The following is a 21,118-nucleotide window of genomic DNA, read 5'->3' on the forward strand; positions in this document are numbered from 1 at the left end:
CTTAACCATTTGGCCGTGCCGGGCCTTCGGAAGATCTAACACTAACTACGTAAAATACACTTTCTAGCTATTTTATAAATGTACACTGTAACATGCAATGTTGTCTCTACCTTTGTGTTACCGGTTTCATAATAAATATCTACTAACAAGTGGCTGCACATGGCAAACAGTCATTTTAGCTGTTCAAACATTTTCGACTAAAGTACTGCCGTTGAATCACTAGTGTTGTGTGGACTCTGCTTTCTGGATACCTCCTTTACAAGGATAAAGATTACCATTTCTAGATGGTAACTGATACCATAAATTAGTAATTTTTGTTTTAAGGCTGATTGGTCTCATACGATGAGTTAATGTAATATATCGATTCTTCTTACATGACAGTTATTGACCCACAAAATGTGTAATACATATTTTATTTCAGGTACTGTAAGATTAGTTGTATGCTTCAAAACGTCTTGAGTTTTTTATTGTCAAAGAATCCATTTGAAGACAGTTGCTAAGATAGTCATCCACAGATGTAGCTAATTTTACGATAGATGTCTGTTTTATTGGGGGCGGGGTAATTTTATTTTTGAGAACTTTGTACTAGCTATTGTTTCTAAACCAAATTAAGGTTCCGTCTCGTGCTTGGAAGGGTATCTATCGCAGTTCCTAACAAAGTGTAGTAAAATGTATCTCTCGTGCTATAAAGAAAGCGTTGCGAGAAAATGTAATTTAAGCTGTTTTAGATTGAATGTTCTTCTTGAAAAAGGGTTTACTTCAGCAAACTTTAAGTCGAAGATATATATATATATACCTTATGGAAAAATAAAGCATGAATATTTGATACATAAATGGAACATAGCAATTTTCTATATTATCCACCATTCATCTTTTTAACAAAGATGTTCAGGGTAAAAGTGCACTTTGTATCGGTTTTTGTTCAAGAATTGAAATTTTGAAGTAAGATCTTGCAATAAAAAAATGTTTAAAATGTGCAACAAATTTCAAGCACGACGAACTTTTTTACGGAAACGCATTAACTCTACAATTTTATTTCGTCAGTAAATCTTGCTAGTTTATAAAATAAACAGCTCTTTATTTATTTTTGTACAAAAATTCTGAGCTTGGATCATTGATCAACACTATTCGACACGCAGAAGAAAACGTCACGTTAAAAAGATTGTCGTGTGGGTGGATGGTAGTTTTGCAAACGATAAGTATTGTGTTCATCTTAAGCGTAAACTCTGTCAATGCCAAGTGGGTATCTGTTAAAGCAAATATAATACGTTTCTTGCTATATAAAGTGACTGTTTTAGCAAAATAATATATAATATTGATATGACCACTCAGTACAACTTTTGTAAAGCTAATTCGAGAATGTAAAAAATCTTTGAGGTGGTTATTTAAATTCTTAAACCATGCGATTTAAGTTTACAGCCCAGTTTGTCAACAAAGTCGGGAAGAAATATGTAAACACTGATATGAACTTTTGAATAGCTGAAAAACTGTTAAACTTAAAAATAATTGAGGCAAAAGATAACAAAAGACTAGCAAATGCTACTACTGGAATATCTTACCAAATAAATGGTAAACCTAGATTATATCATGTATACATGTTCTTGCGTATAAGAATAATTTTCTGGAACCTAGCCCGGCATAACCAGGTGGTTAAGGCACTCGACTCGTAATCCGAGGGTCGTGGGGTTCCAATCCCCTTCGCACCAAATATGCTCGCCCTTTCAGCCGTGGGGGGCGTTATAAAGTTACGGTCAATCTCACTATTCGTTGGTAAAAGAGTAGCCCAAGAGTTGGCGGTAGGTGGTGATGACTAGCTGCCTTTCCTCTAATCTTACACTGCTAAATTAGGGACGACTAACACAGGTAGCCTCCTAGTAACTTTGTGCGAAATTCAAAAACAAAAACAAACAAACTAACTAAAACATTATATAACTTCAGCGGTGAAAAACCCGATGTGTGATTAACGAAGAGTACAGAGGTAGCTAGCTCCCTGTTAAGTGAATTGTACCTAAATCTACTAGAAATTAATTCGCTCATCGTGAGCACTCGATAAAATATCAAGAAAGTTCCAAGTAAGAAAAAGAAGATTTAATATTGTTTGTAAGTTTGTAAAACCTTTGAATGTAGGTCCTCATTTGTAATAACCATTTATTATAAACTGTATTATTTCTTGTATATTAAAATATAATTGTGTTAAAAAAAGAAACCGTGTGTGTCAGTTTTTGTTGGAAAATATCATAAACGTGATACATATCAACACTTATTTAACTTATAAATTCAAATTATCATTTAACTCAGTTTTAGGCTATTTGAAATTGCAGAACGACTAAGATCACCGTTCCTAATTTTGAACTACTGAGTAGAGAGAAGGCAGTCAAACAGCAGCATCTCCCATGAACACAAAGGGACTGGCCGTCACTTCTATAACCCACCCACAGTTTAACATACGAGATATATTTTGGGGTGTTGCAGGTATATGATCCTGGCTCGTCACCTCCAAAATACAAAGCTGTAACTCATGACCAACTCGCGCTACAAATCAAAGTCAATTAAATATGTGTTTGAAAAACTTTTTATTTTCAATTTATTTTAAACGTATGTGGTATTCTGTTAAAACTTTATTTTTATAAACGCTAATATGTCCTTTTATGTATTTGTGTCTGGGTACATATACCGATAGAAACCAGGTTTCAATATCAGTGATGCACTGTTGTGTAGCTTTGTGCTTAATTTCATATAGACATAGTGTTCTGTTACAAAGATACAGAAGAATAAAAAAAATGCAATTACGAATATATCCTTTCTTTTTACGCTACTTATTTATTAATGAAATACAAATTATTTTATACTCTTTTCAAGACCTCTAGCGGACGATGAGATATTTATATTGTATTAACATCAGACATCTCTCGGGTAATATTATAATGTTTGTTATAAAATGAGAACATATTAAAACGTTAGTACTGTATTCTATGTATTTCAAAGTTTCAGTTGTAGATAATTGTACCTCTTTAATTATTTCAGTTCTTAGAGTTTTGGATAACCGTGGTGGCTACAGTACACGTAGTCCGTTTTGTGGCTTCACGCTTAAAAACCCCACCTAGCCAAGAAATAAGCGCGTTAACTTTAACTAATTGGCAGATTATCCTTTTCTAAATACACACGGTACACATCTAACTTAAAATTCAGTTATCTCACATACGGATGCAGCTTCTACAAACAATTTAAAACCAAACAGAAAAGCAAATCGCACTCAAAGAAGCTAAACGAACCAAACGCTTTTCCAAAACAGATTAAACCTCTTCCCAATTACCTTTTGTGAGGGAAATTCTAAATTCTAATGTTTTAGCATGACCTGGAGGTTAACGGTTTGGGCTGTGGATTAAAAAGGCCAGTGTTCGAGACACAATGCCCCTAAACATTGGTTTGGAGCTTTCAGTTATAGGTGTGTTATAAAAGTACAGTCGATAACGTAATTTAGTTGAAATAGCCCTTGTGAAAAAGAATGCTGTTACTGATTGGCTGTTCTCTCCCTAGCCAGTTCTTAAAACTTAGGAACATCCATATCTGAAACCTATGGGTTTCTTACCTGCTAGTTTAGGTACAGTTTTACTCCCTAAGTCATTTTGCTATCAATTTATAAAACTGAGGCACATGGGTGTGATAATACCAGTTAAATTTGTCATAAAAGAAAGCACTCAGGAAGAGCTACCAGCAGACATTTGATTTAGTTATTATATCTTTCATATCAATTTAGTCATTTCGTTCATAAAATATCCCTCGTTATCAGAGAATTGATGTATATTTCAATATGAGTCTGCTTCCGTCGGTAAGGATGTTTGAAAATTTTATTAGTTTGTTTATTGCTGTTTCAAAAACTTGACACACATAGAAGCATAGAGTTATAAGTGGAACTATTTAATAATGTTGTCTCACATACAAATTAAACCTGAACTGTTGACCTTTTAACGTCTTTTCGTGCTTAAAGATCTCGAACGATTCCAAAATGAAACGTATAATTTTTTTTATTGTAGTCAGATAAGGTCATATGCTTTAATATTTCATGGTTAAAGACAACTTCGTTATCGTTTTATCGATTTGATACATTAATATACAAATATATAAAATAATATAAGGCAATTTTAATAATATATTTATACACTTATTTAGAAATGTAACATCTGTATTTCAGCGTCTGAAAACAATTATATGTATCTTCTATTATTTCAGGAATTAAAACTCATCCTTTTTGTCCAGAACAAAACATCGTAACATTTAAACGGCTTCTCTAAAGGATTTTCAAGCAATGAATCGAGGAGTGAAATTTATATTAGCCACTTGTAGCGCCCTCTGTTTAGGAAATAGTTTTCCATTGCCCGATTATAAAAACGACCCTCTCATCGTTCGGACTACCAAAGGCTTAGTACAAGGAGTAACTTCTCGATCAGCTACTGGAAAATTAGTAGACGTGTACTGGGGAATTCCCTACGCTAAGCCTCCGATAGGAGAATATAGGTTTCGTCATCCAAAACCTATAGATCCTTGGAATGGAATATTTAATGCTACAGAAAAGCCTAACTCTTGTTTCCAAATTAGTGATACATTCTTCGGAAACTTTTCAGGTTCCACAATGTGGAATCCTAATACTTTATTAAATGAGGACTGCTTGAAACTGAACATTTGGATTCCTCGGCCTCGACCGAATAATACTGCAGTTTTGGTATGGATTTTCGGTGGTGGTTTCTATAGCGGGACTACAACATTGGACGTGTACGATGCTAAAATTTTCGCATCTGAGGAAAATGTTATAATTGTTTCGATGAATTATCGAGTGGCATCACTTGGGTTTTTGTACTTTAGTCGTCCTGACTCTCCAGGTAACGCCGGTTTGTATGACCAATTAATGGCTTTAGAATGGGTACGAGACAACATTGGCTTATTTGGTGGTAATCCTCTAAATATAACGTTATTTGGTGAGAGTGCAGGCGCCGTTAGCATTGGCCTTCATCTAGTGTCACCTCTTAGCAGACATTTATTCAATCAAGCAATTATGCAAAGTGGATCTGCAACATCTCCTTGGGGTATTCTTGATCACAAAGAATTGATCATGCGTGGTTTGAGGCTTGCCGAAGCAGTGAAATGCCCACACGATCCAAGTAATTTAGAAGCAGTTATAAAATGTCTTCAAAAGACTGACCCAATGGTTTTAATCGAAAATGAATCTGGAAGTTTTGGCATCGTAGATTTCCCTTTTGTACCGGTTGTAGATGGTACTTTCATTGATGAACATCCTTCCAAATCTCTCGAAACAAAAAACTTTAAAAAAACTAACATTCTTCTGGGAAGTAACAGGGAAGAGGGAACTTTTTGGATCGTCTACTACTTAACAGATCTTTTCAAAAAACAAGAAAACGTGTATCTGACACGAGCAGACTTTACAAATTCAGTTAAAGAACTAAATCCGTATATTAGTGATGTTGGTCAGGAAGCCATAATCTTCCAGTACACAGATTGGCTGGATCCAGACGATCCTATAAAAAACAGAGATGGAGTTGATAAGATAGTTGGCGATTATCATTTTACCTGCAGTGTAAATTACTTTGCGTATCGCTACGCCGAAACTGGTAATGAAGTGTACATGTATTATTTTACTCATCGATCCTCCGTCAGTCTCTGGCCAGAATGGATGGGTGTTATGCATGGAGACGAAATTCCTTTTGTATTTGGGGAACCCTTAAACCCAAGAAAGAATTACAATGAGCAAGAAAAAGTATTATCCAAAAGAATTATGAGGTACTGGGCCAACTTTGCTAAAACCGGGTAAGCAATATAAGTATACTAGTGTATATCCGGTCAATAATGCTGGGTGTTATAACAACTGTGTAAATACTGCTATCAGTTAACTAACGAAACATATAGGAACAAACATTCATTTACTGTAGTAATAATAGGTCAGGTTTAATGAAGGGAGACAAATGGTTTCTTGGTTTAGCTGAAATTAATAGAAGTTGATATGAATTATAAAACGTAAGTAACTTTATTTCATAAAGCTTCCACGTTAATATTTTTTGAATTGCTTAATTTAAATACTATGCATTCAAACTTATAAAAAGGTAATTAAATACTATCTGACTCTAACGTTGGTAATAATAGATCTATTTGTAGTCTGATTTAGGCATTAGTCCTGATACAAAAACGTAACGTAAGGCTTAGCTAAAACACTAGTTCATGAAATCTTTGACAGTTTTATTTTGCCTTTGGTTAATTGAAAATAATGTATTGTGGCATGATAATAGTGCTATACCACCTCCACTGGTATTATTTTTTTAGCGGAAAGATCGTACCTTTTCTGCCATGCAAATGCATTACATCGCTTGCCACGTTTAACAGAATTTGAAACAAATAGCATTCAGAATTTATCTGCTTTGATAAGCTCACATCCCTACGTAAATTTAGACTAGGGCAAAAGAATTATTGCATCACCAGACTTGTTACACTTTTCTTTATTCCTGCAATGTTTTAAATAAGTGTGCACTCAGGAAGTGTCAGAACTAGTGTAAAATGGTGTTTAACATTATGTGGTGTAAGCTGACTCATAGTTCCGTCATCCAAACACATATATGTATTTTTATTAACAAACCAACCGTGACAAACATATTACAGCAGATGATAAACAGAAACATGGTAAATCTGAATAAAAACGTATATTTAAAGATAACACGTTGTTAATAAAAACAATTGTTCAGGGAGTCTGTTTCTTCATTTAATATTTAGTTGTACCTTCCCTGCCATTGGTAACTGCTTGTCATTGCTGTGGCATAGAGTACACAAAGGATTGAATGTAGGTAGAAGTGAGATATGATGCTACACGCAAATTAAGGCTTTCCAAGTTCCAAGGTGCTTCTAGATTTTTTCTTCACTTTATTACACATTATCTTTCAGCAGTTTTCGATAGGGTTGAAACCTTAGTTGTTGCTTAACCATCACAGAGTCTTGATTTTCTCTATCTTTTAAGGTAATCCTTCCCCTTAAGCAATGAAGTCAAAACTAAGATGTCTTTTCAAGACAGATAGAGTGAAATGTCCTTTTTGTGTCATAAAATGCCTGAATATTACTAACATTTTTAGCCCTGTTGCATGAAATGCTGTTCAATTTCACCAAAGTGATCATCACTTGTTGGTCTTAACTAAGACTAAGAATCTTGGTGGACTTGTTGACATTGACAGTGTCTTTCACAAAGTACAGGCGTCTTGCATGCTGACCAGAGGTGAATCCCATATTATCTACTTCACGGTTGCATTCAAACACACTAGATAAAACTCTTCACCACATTAACATCATACAAAGTATTTTCCATCAGACTCGTGCAGAAAGAATTATGATTTCTGAGATCACTTTGATCCACGTTACTACAATCAAGTTAGCATCCTCTTTGGACCAATTGAGCTTAGTCTTCCTGATGAAGAGAAGATTCTTTTTCATTATACTGTTGGTAGACTGGCTAAACACAAGCGACCAGACAGTGCCATGCTCTTTTAAGGTCTAATGACAGCACTCAACAATTTTGCAGGCTCATGCATTTCAGAACACGATCGTCAGATGCTGTCAAAGATTTTTTCGATCTCTCTCTTCTGTTACTTCATGCAATCAGAGTTCCTATATATCCTTACACCCAAAGGCTCACAGTAAACTGCTTAGATTTAATTATTCTAGCAATTTGCCTTGACGGAAGATCCTCTTTGTTCAAAGAAACAATGACTGCTTTTTTTCCACACAGTTAACTTACAACCTTTGGCCACGGTGGCATCATATACACACACACTCTCTTTGTAGCATATATACTTTTGAACTGATCCTTGGTAAAAGCCTTTAGTTATTGCCTAAAACATGGCTGTTGCAATGCACAGACACCTATAAGTCTATAATAATTAAACAGTAGTACATCATTTATGAAACACATTTGCATCTACATGAATTCAGGTCTTAAAACAGGTGATGATTCTAAATAAGCGTGTGAAAAATAAATAAATTGGGCTATGACTATTTACCACTGCAATTAAATTACTCTGAGAATTACGGGAAAGTCGAATGGAGACAGGATTTTCTATATTATAAGACGCTCTGAGCTGCTCTATAAGTGTTTGTTATTCTCTCTTGTTACGATCAGGACCTGGCATGGCCTAGCGCGTTAAGGCGTGCGCTTCGTAATCTGAGGGTCGCGGGTTTGCGCCCGAGTCGCACCAAACATGCTCGCCCTCCCAGCCGTGAAGGCGTTATAATGTCACGGTCAATCTCACTATTCGTTGGTAAAAGAGCGGCGGTGGGTGGTGATGCCTAGCTGCCTTTCCTCTAGTCTTACACTGCTAAATTAGGGACGGCTAGCACAGATAGCCTTCGAGTAGCTTTGTGCGAAACTCCGAAAACAAACAAAACTTGTTACGATCATAATATACTCGCACTTGGCTTTTCCCTCATATACCCATCAGCCATTTAGGTTGGACTTATTCCTATCAAGACTTAACCGTGTTCGTATAAACATAACAAACTATTGTTTATTATTTATAATTGATAATATAAATTTAAAAATACATTTTGTATTTTTACTGGCAATATATTACTGTCTTCCGTCACTTCTTTAAATTCATTCATTCTTTCTCACACATCTTCTGGTCTTCTTCCCTCTTCCTTTCTTTATGTTGAACCTCCTTCCCTTTTTCTTTCATCTACACACTGAACCGTATCTTTCCTTTTGGCCTTACACCTGTTTCATGTATATGGGATTACAACTTTTCTTAACTAGAGAGGATATCGATACCGACTGAAATTAGAAAAACCGCTGCTCACTCCAATAATTTTCTGATGATTAGAGAACTGTAATCCCATAATTCTTTAGTGCTTGGCTGCTTTCTTACCTCTCTCAACTTTATCCGAAGCTCATCACACCTAACTTTGTAATATTTTCCAACAAATTTTCATCGATGTTTAATAGTGAGTGTTAATAATAAAATTTTGTTTGCTTGTTTTAAATTTCGCACCAGGCTAGACGAGGGCTATCTGCATTATCCGTCCCTAATTTAGCAGTGTAAGACTAGAGGGAAGGCATCTAATCATCACCACCCACCGTCAACACTTGAGCTACTCTTTTACCAATGAATAGTGAGATTGACCGTCACATTATAACGCCCCCATGGCTGAAAGGGCGAGCATATTTGGTGTGACAGAGATTCGAACCCGTGACCCTCAGATTACGAGTCGAGTGCCTTAACAACCTGGCCATGCCGGGCCTAATTTAATTGCAACTTTGGATAGAGAAAATTATATTGGATTCTAATTAAGACTCGTGAAACCAAATGAGGTTTAGTGGATTTTGGTTATTATTCGCTCTAAAAGATATAAATTTATCAACGATAATAATTTTGGTTACTTTCCTGGAATGAAAGAAACTGTATTGTTTAGAAAAGGTTGCGTCGTAAAATTAGACCAATTTGTCAATTGAGAATGGCGTGTCTACCGTCAAAAAACTAATTATTCGATCGAATACGTGTCCTGTGTTATTTACGTTGCCTCCGTAAAGTTTTGCTAAAAAGTAAAACTTGCTGATGAGTCCCCCGGAGGAAACATGTAAGCTATTCTTCAGTTTTCTGCCAGTGTTTCTAACTTAATTAAAACTTTCGGTCATTGTAGAATAAGAGTCTTGAAGCTGATAAAAGTTTATAAGGGGAAGTAATTTGCTTATCTCTGTGTGTAAAGATATGACAAATAAAGTTTGCTTATACATTGTGTTAACTCGGGGAAAGAAGAATTCGTAATCCAAACCAAAAATGGTTGGAATATTGTTAATTGTTTCATAATGATTTCGTTTTGTGGTCACGCATTACTGTTGCGTGTGTGTGTGTATATATATATATATATGTATGAGTCATAAATGTCAGCAATAAATTTACGGATTTACAGCGCTAAATCTGGGATTCGATTCCCCTCAGTAGACAGAGTACAGATAGCCGATTGTGTTGCTTGGCGTTGAAGCAAAAAGAAAAGGCAAGGATTTAATTATTTTTATTACACTGATGGTCCTCAAAACGTTCACAAATAATTTTTATATGCAAATAATCCCTTTGGTAAACCTTGTGAAAAACAGGAGAAAGCCTCTTCCGTGATCGAAAAGTGTGGTGTCTATATGTTGTATTTAAGAAGTTGTCTTTCTTCAAATTCAGCTAAAAAAGCATTTTAATTATTATCTACAGGACACCTACAAATGGTCAGCCAATAATATTTCTACAGATTATTTATTTAAGAAGTATCCCAGTGGGTCAGTGGTCATTTTACGCAATTATACCGCTAAAAACCTATGGTTTAACTTTCTTCTGTAAAAGAGACTAAACAAAGAAATCGTTTTACAAAGCGATGCAACTTTTCCAGTTACTACACCAGAAAACTTATATTAACTTTTTTGGTGCACTAAGGTTAGAAAATTTGTTATACTTATAAACTAAATGTGATTTAATGTATTCAAAGAAAAAGGAACGAAAATAACCAAAACTTTTTTGTTATCATCACCAGATGTCTCATTGTACATTCTCAAAAAATACCTGAATAACCTTTATCACATTTATAAAGACCTCTCTACTTTAATTAGTGACACATAAATGCAGGATTGGGGTGTCAAGAAAACGAAAAGATGTTACTCTGTTGTTGAAGTTTTGCAAAAAAATTACACATTCTCTAGAAAACAGTAGTTAGCCTTTCGGACTGTGATCAAAACGTCTAGAAAACAGTAGTTAGCCTTCCGGACTGTGATCAAAACGTCTAGAAAACAGTAGTTAGCCTTCCGGACTGTGATCAAAACGTCTAGAAAACAGTAGTTAGCCTTCCAGACTGTGATCAAAACGTCTAGAAAACAGTAGTTAGTCTTCCGGACTGTGATCAAAACGTCTAGAAAACAGTAGTTAGCCTTCCGGACTGTGATCAAAACGTCTAGAAAACAGTAGTTAGCCTTCCGGAGTGTGATCAAAACGTCTAGAAAACAGTAGTTAGCCTTCCGGAGTGTGATCAAAACGTCTAGAAAACAGTAGTTAGCCTTCCGGACTGTGATCAAAACGTCTAGAAAACAGTAGTTAGTCTTTCGGATTGTGATCAAAACGTCTAGAAAACAGTAGTTAGCCTTCCGGATTGTGATCAAAACGTCTAGAAAACAGTAGTTAGTCCTCCGGACTGTAATCAAAACGTTCCACGATTAGTGCCCTGTTAACTCCTGTCCCTCAGGAAACTTCTCGCTTAGTATTAGGAGCTGTGAGTGCTTTATAAAATTAACGCTCAAATCTCGCTAAGAGATTAGAATAGCCCAAAAGGTGGCAGTAGGTTGTTTTGATTACCTGCCTTCTCTTTAGTTTATCACTTCAAAATTAGGGCAGCCATTGAAGTTTTGCGTGAAATTCAAAACAGAGAACAAGCAAATGAATACGACAATTCGTGACTTTAATAAGTTTATTTTTGAATTCGATTTTTTTGCCTACTTTCCGTTACTTCTAGTACATTTTACTATCTTTTGCCAAGCTTGAAAAGTTTTGTTATTGTTCTCATCAATGTTTTATTAGAACTGCTTTTAATTTCGAAAACAAAACAGGTTTATTAAACAAATCCTTCTTAGTTTTGTATTAGATTTCCTTTACCCTAAAAATACGCCTGAACATGACCTAGTGTTTAGTTTTTGGCTCAATGAATCGAAAAGTTCTAGATTCGAGCTCTCGAGCACTTTCTTCACTTTAATTGTTAGTATGTTTGATTCGATTACTGTTAAGCATCATAAAACTACACAATAAACTATCTCTGCACTGCAAACAACAGGCATAGAAACCCACCTTGTAACGTTGTGAACCTGCAGACTTACTGTTGAGCCACTAGCTTTGAATGCTCTCTTCTGATTAATGTGCTCTCTCTTCAGCTTGCTCTAAAGTTTAGCATCCCGGACTACGAATTAAAAAGTTTATTATTTGCTTTATATTCTTGCGTAAACGAATTCCGCACTCTGTGGCAGAGAATACGCTATAAGGATGAAATTCCACTATTTGTTCATATCAGAGTAGCCCAAGAACTAGTGGTGGGTACTGTTGACTAGCTGCCTTCCTAATATTCTATCAGTTTAAAATTATGGGCAACTATCTCAGCTATCTCTTGAGTAGCTATGCGTGAACAACTGGAACTGAGCTACAAACAAACCTAACAACCAGAGCATTTTAAATTTTCTGTACATCCTTCTTTTATGTTTGTGTTATCTTGTATTCCATTTACAGACTTCTATAAATGCACGAGATAAATTTCGTTTGTTTTTCTGAATTTCGCTCAAAGGTGTTCGAGGTCTATCTACGCTAACCGCCCCTAATTTAACATTGTAAGACTAGAGGGAAGGCATCTAATCATCATTAACCATCGCCAACTTTTGAGCTATTCGTTTACCGATGAATAGTTGGATTGACTGTCACATTATAATGCCTTTACGGCTGAAAGGCCGAGCATGTTTAGGGTGAGGGGATTCGAGTCCGCGACCCTCAGATTACGAGGTCTGTATAATCAACTGTAGGAACATAAGGTAGTGAAAGTCTACCAATAGTATAAATTGCAAACTGAAACGTTATGTGTACATGTATTAGGTTATTAAGTATTTTGCAAAATTCCAGGAAATTGTACAAATTCTTACTGCTAGCATTCGTGCTCCACGTACTTAAATTTTGTACATCTAAAAGAAAAACTATCATCGCGTTAGCCATATTGCATCTTTTCAAAATAATCCCTATAACTTTATGGGGCAAAGTTTTCAAAGAATTATACATATCTTATAAATATTCCCCGTTGTTAGTTTATCTCTGATCTGCAATTCACTTTCAGACCATACATTCCAATTGTGAACCGAAGATATCGATTAAAACAAGACTGCACTTCCAAAAACTAAAAACAAGACGATCTCCAGCTGGATCCGGCATGGCCAGGTGGGTTAAGGCGTTCGACTCGTAATCTGAGGGTCGCGAGTTTGAATCCCCATTGCATCAAACATGCTCACCCTTTCAGCTATGGGAGCGTTATAATGTTACGGTCAATCCCACTATTCGTTGGTAAAAGAGTGGCCCAAGAGTTGGCGGTGGGTGGTGATGACTAGCTGCTTCCCCTCTTGTCTTACACTGCTAAATTAGGGACTGCTAGCGCAGATAGTCTTCGTGCAGCTTTACACGAAATTCAAAAAACCAAACCAATTTCTCCAGCTGAACTGATCAATGGAAAAAGTAAATAGATCCTAAAACCCACACGAAAGAAACATGCACAGCTTTTAATATAAATATTGATCTATCAGTTTATTAATTTACTTCCAACAGTACCAGTAAGATGCCTTGCCTATTGATCGACACAGTGGCAGAACTTTAATGAACTGAGGTTTTTCAGAAATACAGTTACAAATCGATTCTGAATCACTTTGAAGAGGGGTAAATGAAATATTATATTTATGTTGTAAATGGTTTGTACTGTCCTACCAGTGTTTGTGTGTATGTGTTTTTCTTATAGCAAAGCTACGTAGGACTCTCTCCCGTGTCCATTGAAAGGAATCGAACCCTTGATTTTAGCGTTATAAATCCGTAGACCTACCGCTGTCCCAGCGGAGGATCTGTCCTACCATCTCAGTTCTTTTTAAGTACACAACTGATTTAGCAACATTGTAGTTCTGAGTTATGTGTTATTAGTCTCAATTGAAGTAAAGTGAAGAGGTAACATGAGCTATATCGTTTTAAAGTCTACACGCTTCAAACACATAGATTGATTGTTTGAAAACCCTGTTGCTGATTGCCTTATCGGTTTGCAGATGCATATGATTTATTGTTAAACATTAAACTATTTATAATAATCGTAAAAACAATCTGTTATTTGTGTCCAAAACGTCGTTGTACAAAAGCTTACCAGAAGTTCTTTCTCTAGTGAAGTTTTAAAGAATAGACAAGCTATATCAATGTACGATTAGGAACTTCAAGATTCAACTAAGTAAAAATTACAATAATATTTCTGTTATTAAAATATGAAATACGAAAACGACTTCTGAAATTGAAAGGCTGTTTGGGTCTTTTTCATCAAATGATTACGATGAATAATGGAAATAGTCAGAATCCAGTTTGAATCGATTATTTTAATTCACTCGATCAACAAACTACATGACAGAGGATGTTAAGTAACGTATTAATATTAACTTACGAAGTAGTTCAAAAACTTTTGAGTTCAGTATGGTTTTATAGAAATAAGTTTTAAAAAAATTGAAGGAAACAAAAAAATGATACGAAAAATACGTAATAGCACAGAGAATAAAATTATTAACCAAATCTTACCTTCTGAAACCTTGTCTTTAGATATCACTGTAGAAAACAGTTACTTGAGAAAGAAAGACCTAATTAACAACATTGTGAAGTAAATAACACAGATTACTGCAGCAAACAGGGTGAGTACGAACTCCCCCACTTTCATTCCCCTGAGAAGTATGTAATTCAATTAATTATTGCTGAGGAAGGGGTAAGAACTGGTGGGTTGAGGTGCTTATAAGTATATTTATTCATTTTCATTAACTACAGTCCCGCAGTAGCACAGCAAATATGTCTGCAGACTTACAACACTAGAAACAGATCTCGATACCCGTAGATTTGTGCTTAACTTTAAATAAACAAACTACAGCTGGTAGATTGTTTGCAAGGTTGTCACAGTTTTGACTAAACTGTGTTAAATAGTTCATAGTACGGTATTTTCTGCTGCATGTTTTATTAAAACCCAAACTTTTGTTAACCCACACTTTATTTTATGTTTAAGAAGGGCAACAATCAGAAAAACCAACTTTAGATTGACGCAGTACTGCACAAAAGTGTTAGACCAAGAGAATATTTTGTCATTCTTTCCATTTTATGGAGCTAATTCTTCCATTTCATTACAGAATGTAAATTTCAACATTATGATAATATTTCACTGATTTCTGTTAACAACTGAATGAGCCAATGTGATAATACTTATCATTGTTTATAATTCCCACATACTTGTACCACGGGTATGCCATAAGGATTCTGCTTAAATGAACATACTGATCAAAATTAAGATCTGAAATAACTATCACGGTACCCCATGCAGTTTTTTAACAATATAGAAAGAAGCTTGTATGCTTTTTTTATAGCAAAGTCACATAGAGCTATCTGCTGGGTCCACCAAAAGCAAACGAATTTCTGATATTAGCGTTGTAAATCCGTAGATTTACCGCTGTTCCAGTGGGATAATGAAAGAAGCTAGAAAGGAGCTAGCATATAGTACCAGTATGTGCTAGAGCAAATCAAGTTAGTAGCATTCCACAAATAAACCTTGATGCAAACAGTGTTCAACACTGTTCTTCGTCATGCCCCAGAAGCTTAGAGAATTGTCAATAGAATAGAGAGTTCATATAAGCTTTACGTTATTCTTGTTGGACTCTCTAACAGATGCTCTAGATTTAAAATGCTCCCAAAATGCTATTAAGTACACTCTAGATCGTGATAGTAAGACAGGCAAATTTGAAAATAGGAGAGGAAAAAGCAGAATACCTAAACTCAATGATGCTGCATGAGTTAGACAACCATGTATCAAATCATGCAGAAAAGAGTCCAGATCTACAATATCAAGAAAACTTTTACTTCAGTCTCTAGATATTGTCAAGAGACTGAATTTTTCTAAAATGTACAAATGCACTGATGATGATTGGAAGAAGGTGCTATGTACCGTTTATTTGTTTTTGAATTTCGCCAAAGTTGCGCTAGCTATCCCTAGTTTAGCAGTGGAAGACTAGAGAGACGTCAGCTAGTCATCACTGCTTACCACCAGCTCGTGGGCTACTCTTTTACCAATGAATAGTGAGACTGACTATAATAAACGCCCCCACTGCTGAAGTGGCGAGCATGTTTTGGTGTAACGGATATTCGAACCTGCGACCCTCAGATTACAAGTCGATCGCCCGAACCACCTGGTCATGCCAGGCATTTATGGACAGATTACTCCAAGTCTGAAATACCAGTTTCAAAGCGTAGGTTGTACGTTGGACAGAAGAAAGGTGAAAGATACTTACCATAATGCATGGTATACAAGTCAATCGTTTGCGTACTATTATTGGTAAAGATTTTACATCCAAGAAGATAATGACCCTAAACCCTCATCCAACGTATGCAGAAACTACTTAGCTAAAAAGAAGCTGCTGGAGTCATTTAAAGGATGCAATGGTCCCTATAGAACCCCGACCTCAATCCAATTGAATGGGTTTGATAGATCAAAAACTTGACAAATTAAAGCTGGCAAATTAACAATTGACAAATCCAAAGAAGCTTTATGGGAGTGTATTAGAGACATTTGAAGTAAAATATCAAAGGACACTTTGATTAAGTGCATTCAACTATACCTACAGTTATTAAAGCAAAACAGCGACACAAAATATTAACTGTTTGCTGAAATCAAACACTTTCACCAAGTTCATGTTGTACTAAATATGAAAATGTATCTCTTGCTTTTACAGTTTCGTGTAAGAACCTCCAAAAAAGTTTATTTTATTCACTTAGGCTTAACTTGTTCTTATATTACGGCTAGTTTTTATGGGATTTTGTGATAAGTGTTTTTCTCAGAGCAGTGAATGAACTATATGATGAAAATCATCAATAGAACATGGTGAACTACCACTGTTACACATACCGTGAAAACAAATTGTTTACTAAATGTCCTTGTTTGCTCAGTAAGCACACACATACAAAGTAAATAATGTAATGTACTGCATTCAATAATACTCAGCTTGTGTTGTTTGACTTCACTGTGCACTGTATACGTTTGTTCATAACTATGCGTTTCTTTTTCTGTGGATTAACACACCAAAATCATGGTTTCGATTCCCCTCTACGGACTCAGCAGATAGCTCGGTATGGCTTTGCTGTAAGAATATACACACACACGCAATTATTTTCTTGTTGTTATTTCGGACAAACGAGTCATAAAACAGTTTTAATGAGCAATTTCAGAAATGATAGGTTTATGTTTCTCTCATAGTTTAGCTGGTTTCAAAGAAACCCTATATTAACATCATAACATACCTTTTCGATAAATAAAATATTAAATGTCAAACTTACTTCATAATTCATGGTTCGTGACGGCGAATATTTGTTGTTTGTGCAATGTTTTCTCTAGTCACACATGTCGTAAATTTTAATGAGAGTAGACCAGTAAAAATGCTGGTTATGTTTTTATATATGTTTCATAATTTCGCGCAAAGTTACCCAACGTAATTTTGACTTATCATACAGTCGGATTTCGCCGTTTTTGCATTAACTCGTGATGAACAAAAAATTGTCAGTTTCACTGTTTGAGCATGCCGTTTCTTTACCACTCCAGATGGTTTTAGTTAGACTCTCTGCTTCACTATTCTATGGAGCTAGACATTAAAATTTACTGGTTTCCAAAGTTTGCGGTTATTCTTATTTCCCCTTGGCATAAACTATACAGCATTATTATGGTTAGTAGTGTTTAACCGACCCGGCATAGCCAGGTGATTAAAGCACTTAACTCGTAATTTAAGGGTCGCAGGTTCGAATCCCCGTTACATGGGGCGTTATAATGTGACGGTAAATCCCACTGTTCGTTGATAAAAGGGTAGGCCAAGAGTTAGTTGTGTGTGGTGATGACTAGCTACCTTCCCTCTAGTCTTATTACACTGCTAAATTAGAGACGGCTAGCGCAGATAGCCCTCGAGCAACTTTGCGTGAAATTCAAAACAAACGAAACGTTTTAACTGTGCAATATATTTTGCATTTTATTTGCGCATGCGCGAGGTGTTAACGTAGGTTGCGAGATTGTATGTAAAAATATACATTTAGCCAAAGTTAGGTCACTGACGAAAAAACAGCAGTAGAGTGAAACAAATCTGTGGAAAAGTCTATGGAATAATTTAAATATTAATGTCATAATGTTACTTTGTTGACCTTGCGACATATATTTTAATTTTGATCTCTATTTTGTAAAGGTGTGCAATCTTTATGTACGTGGGTAGAGCTTTGTTTATCTTTCTACTTCTTAAAGTTATAATATAATATATAATAAGCCACGTACAAGCAGACCACAAATATCTACTAAAACTATCACTGGGGTCAGCCATGCCGTAGCGTATGAAACTAGCATAAGTGCACATAGGTGAGCATTACACCTTATGTTCATCAAGTGTCTGGATTTGGCAGATGAACTGTCGTAGGACCCTTTGATTGCCTTTGCGAATGTTTCTTACAAGTTGCATCATGTTGAAGCCCTAAAACAGACAAATTTAGCGTTGCAGTTCTTGGTGAATTAGTGTAATGTTGTCACACCAAACGATACAATTCCGAAATACTCTCTGAAAATACTGTAGAGTACATAACATCTGTAAAGCTGTTCTTTTAGAGCAGTTCTCGTTTTCTTTTGATAGTTTTCTTTTAAAGAATAAGCATATGACATTCAGACTTATATACAGGTGTTTTAGAAAAGAAAATTATTGCGAAATTTCTAGATTTAAAAATTTGTAAAATAATTAAAAGTTATATGGATATTTCTATTTAAGGAACTTTATGTCTGTTTACCACTGTTTTCCAATTTTCCTAGACGAACTATGGCGTCTCATTAAAATATACGACAACATAACATAATTTATTTGCGCATTATTTTCATTTGTAAATATAATTACCAGTATATTTGAGCTAAAAATTATTAAAGTATTATTATTTGGTATCACAAATGACTTTTCGACACTTGATACAAATATTATTACTATACCAGTGTAACAAATTTAAAATAAATTGCTTTGATTTTGAAAAAAATTACTTAATGGACTGACTTTGATGAAATATGGTGAAAATATTTACCTGCACTCTTAACTTTACTTCAATGTAGATGTGAGGGTTAAATTAACAAACTAATGACAGTCAGCTTGGAAATGGGTAAATTACGTTAGAAGTTAAGAAAACTCTAAAACAAATGAAAACTATTGTGACCCCAAGATGGGGTGAATGCCCTACATAGTTGTTCAAAGAAAGAAGTGATGTTTTACTCAGTGGAATTCTTGAGTTATTTAATGGAAAATGGAAAAATGGAAAGATTTCACAAAAATGAAGGAAAGTCATAATATCCCCATTTGTAATGATGGGAATTGGACGATTATGGGAATAGGTTCCCAGTATGAATGAGTTCTGGAAGGAAAACTGAAAGAATATGTGTTACAAGAAAATGGATAGTGTCAATATGGTTTAGCCTAAAGGGGAGCAATATAAGTTTGATATTTGTTCTCAAAATCATGGTTGAAATCCTTGGGACGGAGCATATATCATATTGTATCATTCTTGGAACTTAAAAAGGCGTTTAATAGAGTGTTGAGAAAAAAAATTTGGAAAGTTTTAGATTGTCCAAGTTATGATATCCTACATGGATTAAAGATAGCAGTCCCCATTATAACAATTAAGTAGTGGCATAGTCAAAAAAGAACAATGAGAAATGGTTTGATATTATACGTGGTGTAAAGAAAAGGAGTATTATAACTTGATTGTTGTTTATCTTATAGATGAATAAAATAAGGAAAGCTTGTATAATGCGTTCATAAATGGTATAGAGAAAAGGGTATAGGGTATAAACAGAATGAAATGCAATGCAAGTAAGTTTGTGACAATAGTACTTTCTACTCGGGAAATAAGTTGTGATATATGAAATGGTAAATAGTATTTGAGAAAGGCTGATAGTTTACAAATATATTAGTTAGTTAGCTTGTGTATTTCTAGAACAAAGTCACATTGGAATATATGCTGTGTCGACTACACAGAATCAAAACCGGATTTTAGGCGTTGTAACTCCCTAGGCTTACCACTGTCCCAACGAAGGCGAGGAAACCTCAGCAGTGAAGAACTGATTGATGGGAAGAGAGAGAAAGGCCAAGGGATGGAAACTACGGTACAGACCTAAGAACGCTGTACCCTTTACTTAAAGAAAAGTTAATGCTAGCGGAAGTATAAACTGTCTTTTATAAGACCATTTCTGATATACGACTCGGAAGCATGGGTGTTAATCTAGAAAAGAAAGAGTCAGATACAGTTAACAGAAGCCAGAAGGTTGAGGCTTTTATATGAAGTTACTCACAGAAATAAAATAACAAATTATTATATAAGAAAGAGCTTTTGAATTTATAGAAAGAAGTCACTTGAAATACTATGGTCATGTCAAGCGAATGGATGAAAGATGTACCTGAAGGAGTGTATGGAGTGGACACGAATCGAAAGAAGGCCCTTTAGAAGACGAAGGGTGAAATGGAGAAAAAATGGATGGAAATAGAGGAACAACATTGGAGAAGGTAGACAGACAAAGTAGGAGCGAATGGCGAAGTTTAATTGGACGTACAGTTAACAAACTTTAGCCTGATAAGAGGAACAAGAATTATATCTGGATAGATGCGAGTGACGAAATTTTATGGGGTGTACAGCTGACAGATTTAGCCTAACATGAGAAAGGAGAGTGATGAAATTACACTAAATTGTTTTTACAGGTGAAAGTTTATCTACAGCAGTGCATAGGAACTACCTTTAAAATAATACATATTTTTAAAGGATATCTTTTGATATCATCCCATTCAGATGTAATTAATTTTGGAAGGAGCCAGGCATGGAGTATTTGTTAGAATGTCCAAACTTTGGATTCGGAAGTTCATGGTTCCCAACTCATTGCCAAAAAACGCTGCTCGTGCTCTGGGGCTGCGGGTGTGCTTTGAGACTGACCTCTAAACTTCCACTATTCGACGAGACAAAAGTAGTCCAAGAATTAGCAGCAGGTGCTGTCTATTATCTACCTTTTATCTACTCTATCAGTTTAAAATTAGATACAAATATGCACAATTGTCCCTTGTTCGAATTTCTGAAATAAAGTTACAGAATTTCAACAAGTTGCACTAAAATAAGCATTGGATGTAGGCAGAAACTTCCCTAGCATTGTAGAGATTTGTCATTTTATATAGCAGGATAAAATATTACTAGAACAAGAACAAAAAAATCATTGTATTGGTACTTTGAACCCCACTGGCTCCTTATGAGGCACACGA

General features: G+C 35.3%; 1 protein-coding gene across 6 annotated transcripts in view; it reads left to right on the top strand.

Moving 5' to 3' along the window:
- The window catches only part of LOC143243965 (acetylcholinesterase-like), a 115,453-nt gene that overhangs the window by 74,488 nt on the left and 19,847 nt on the right, over positions 1-21,118 (top strand). For all 6 annotated transcript variants that reach the window (XM_076487847.1, XM_076487848.1, XM_076487846.1 and 3 more), the window contains one exon: positions 4,231-5,820. In XM_076487847.1, coding sequence (XP_076343962.1) covers positions 4,307-5,820 — 1,514 coding nt within the window. In that variant the 5' untranslated portion in view covers positions 4,231-4,306. The remainder of the gene's footprint in view (positions 1-4,230; positions 5,821-21,118) is intronic.

Source organism: Tachypleus tridentatus, chromosome 2 (assembly GCF_004210375.1).
Source record: "Tachypleus tridentatus isolate NWPU-2018 chromosome 2, ASM421037v1, whole genome shotgun sequence".
Lineage (NCBI taxonomy): Eukaryota > Metazoa > Arthropoda > Merostomata > Xiphosura > Limulidae > Tachypleus > Tachypleus tridentatus.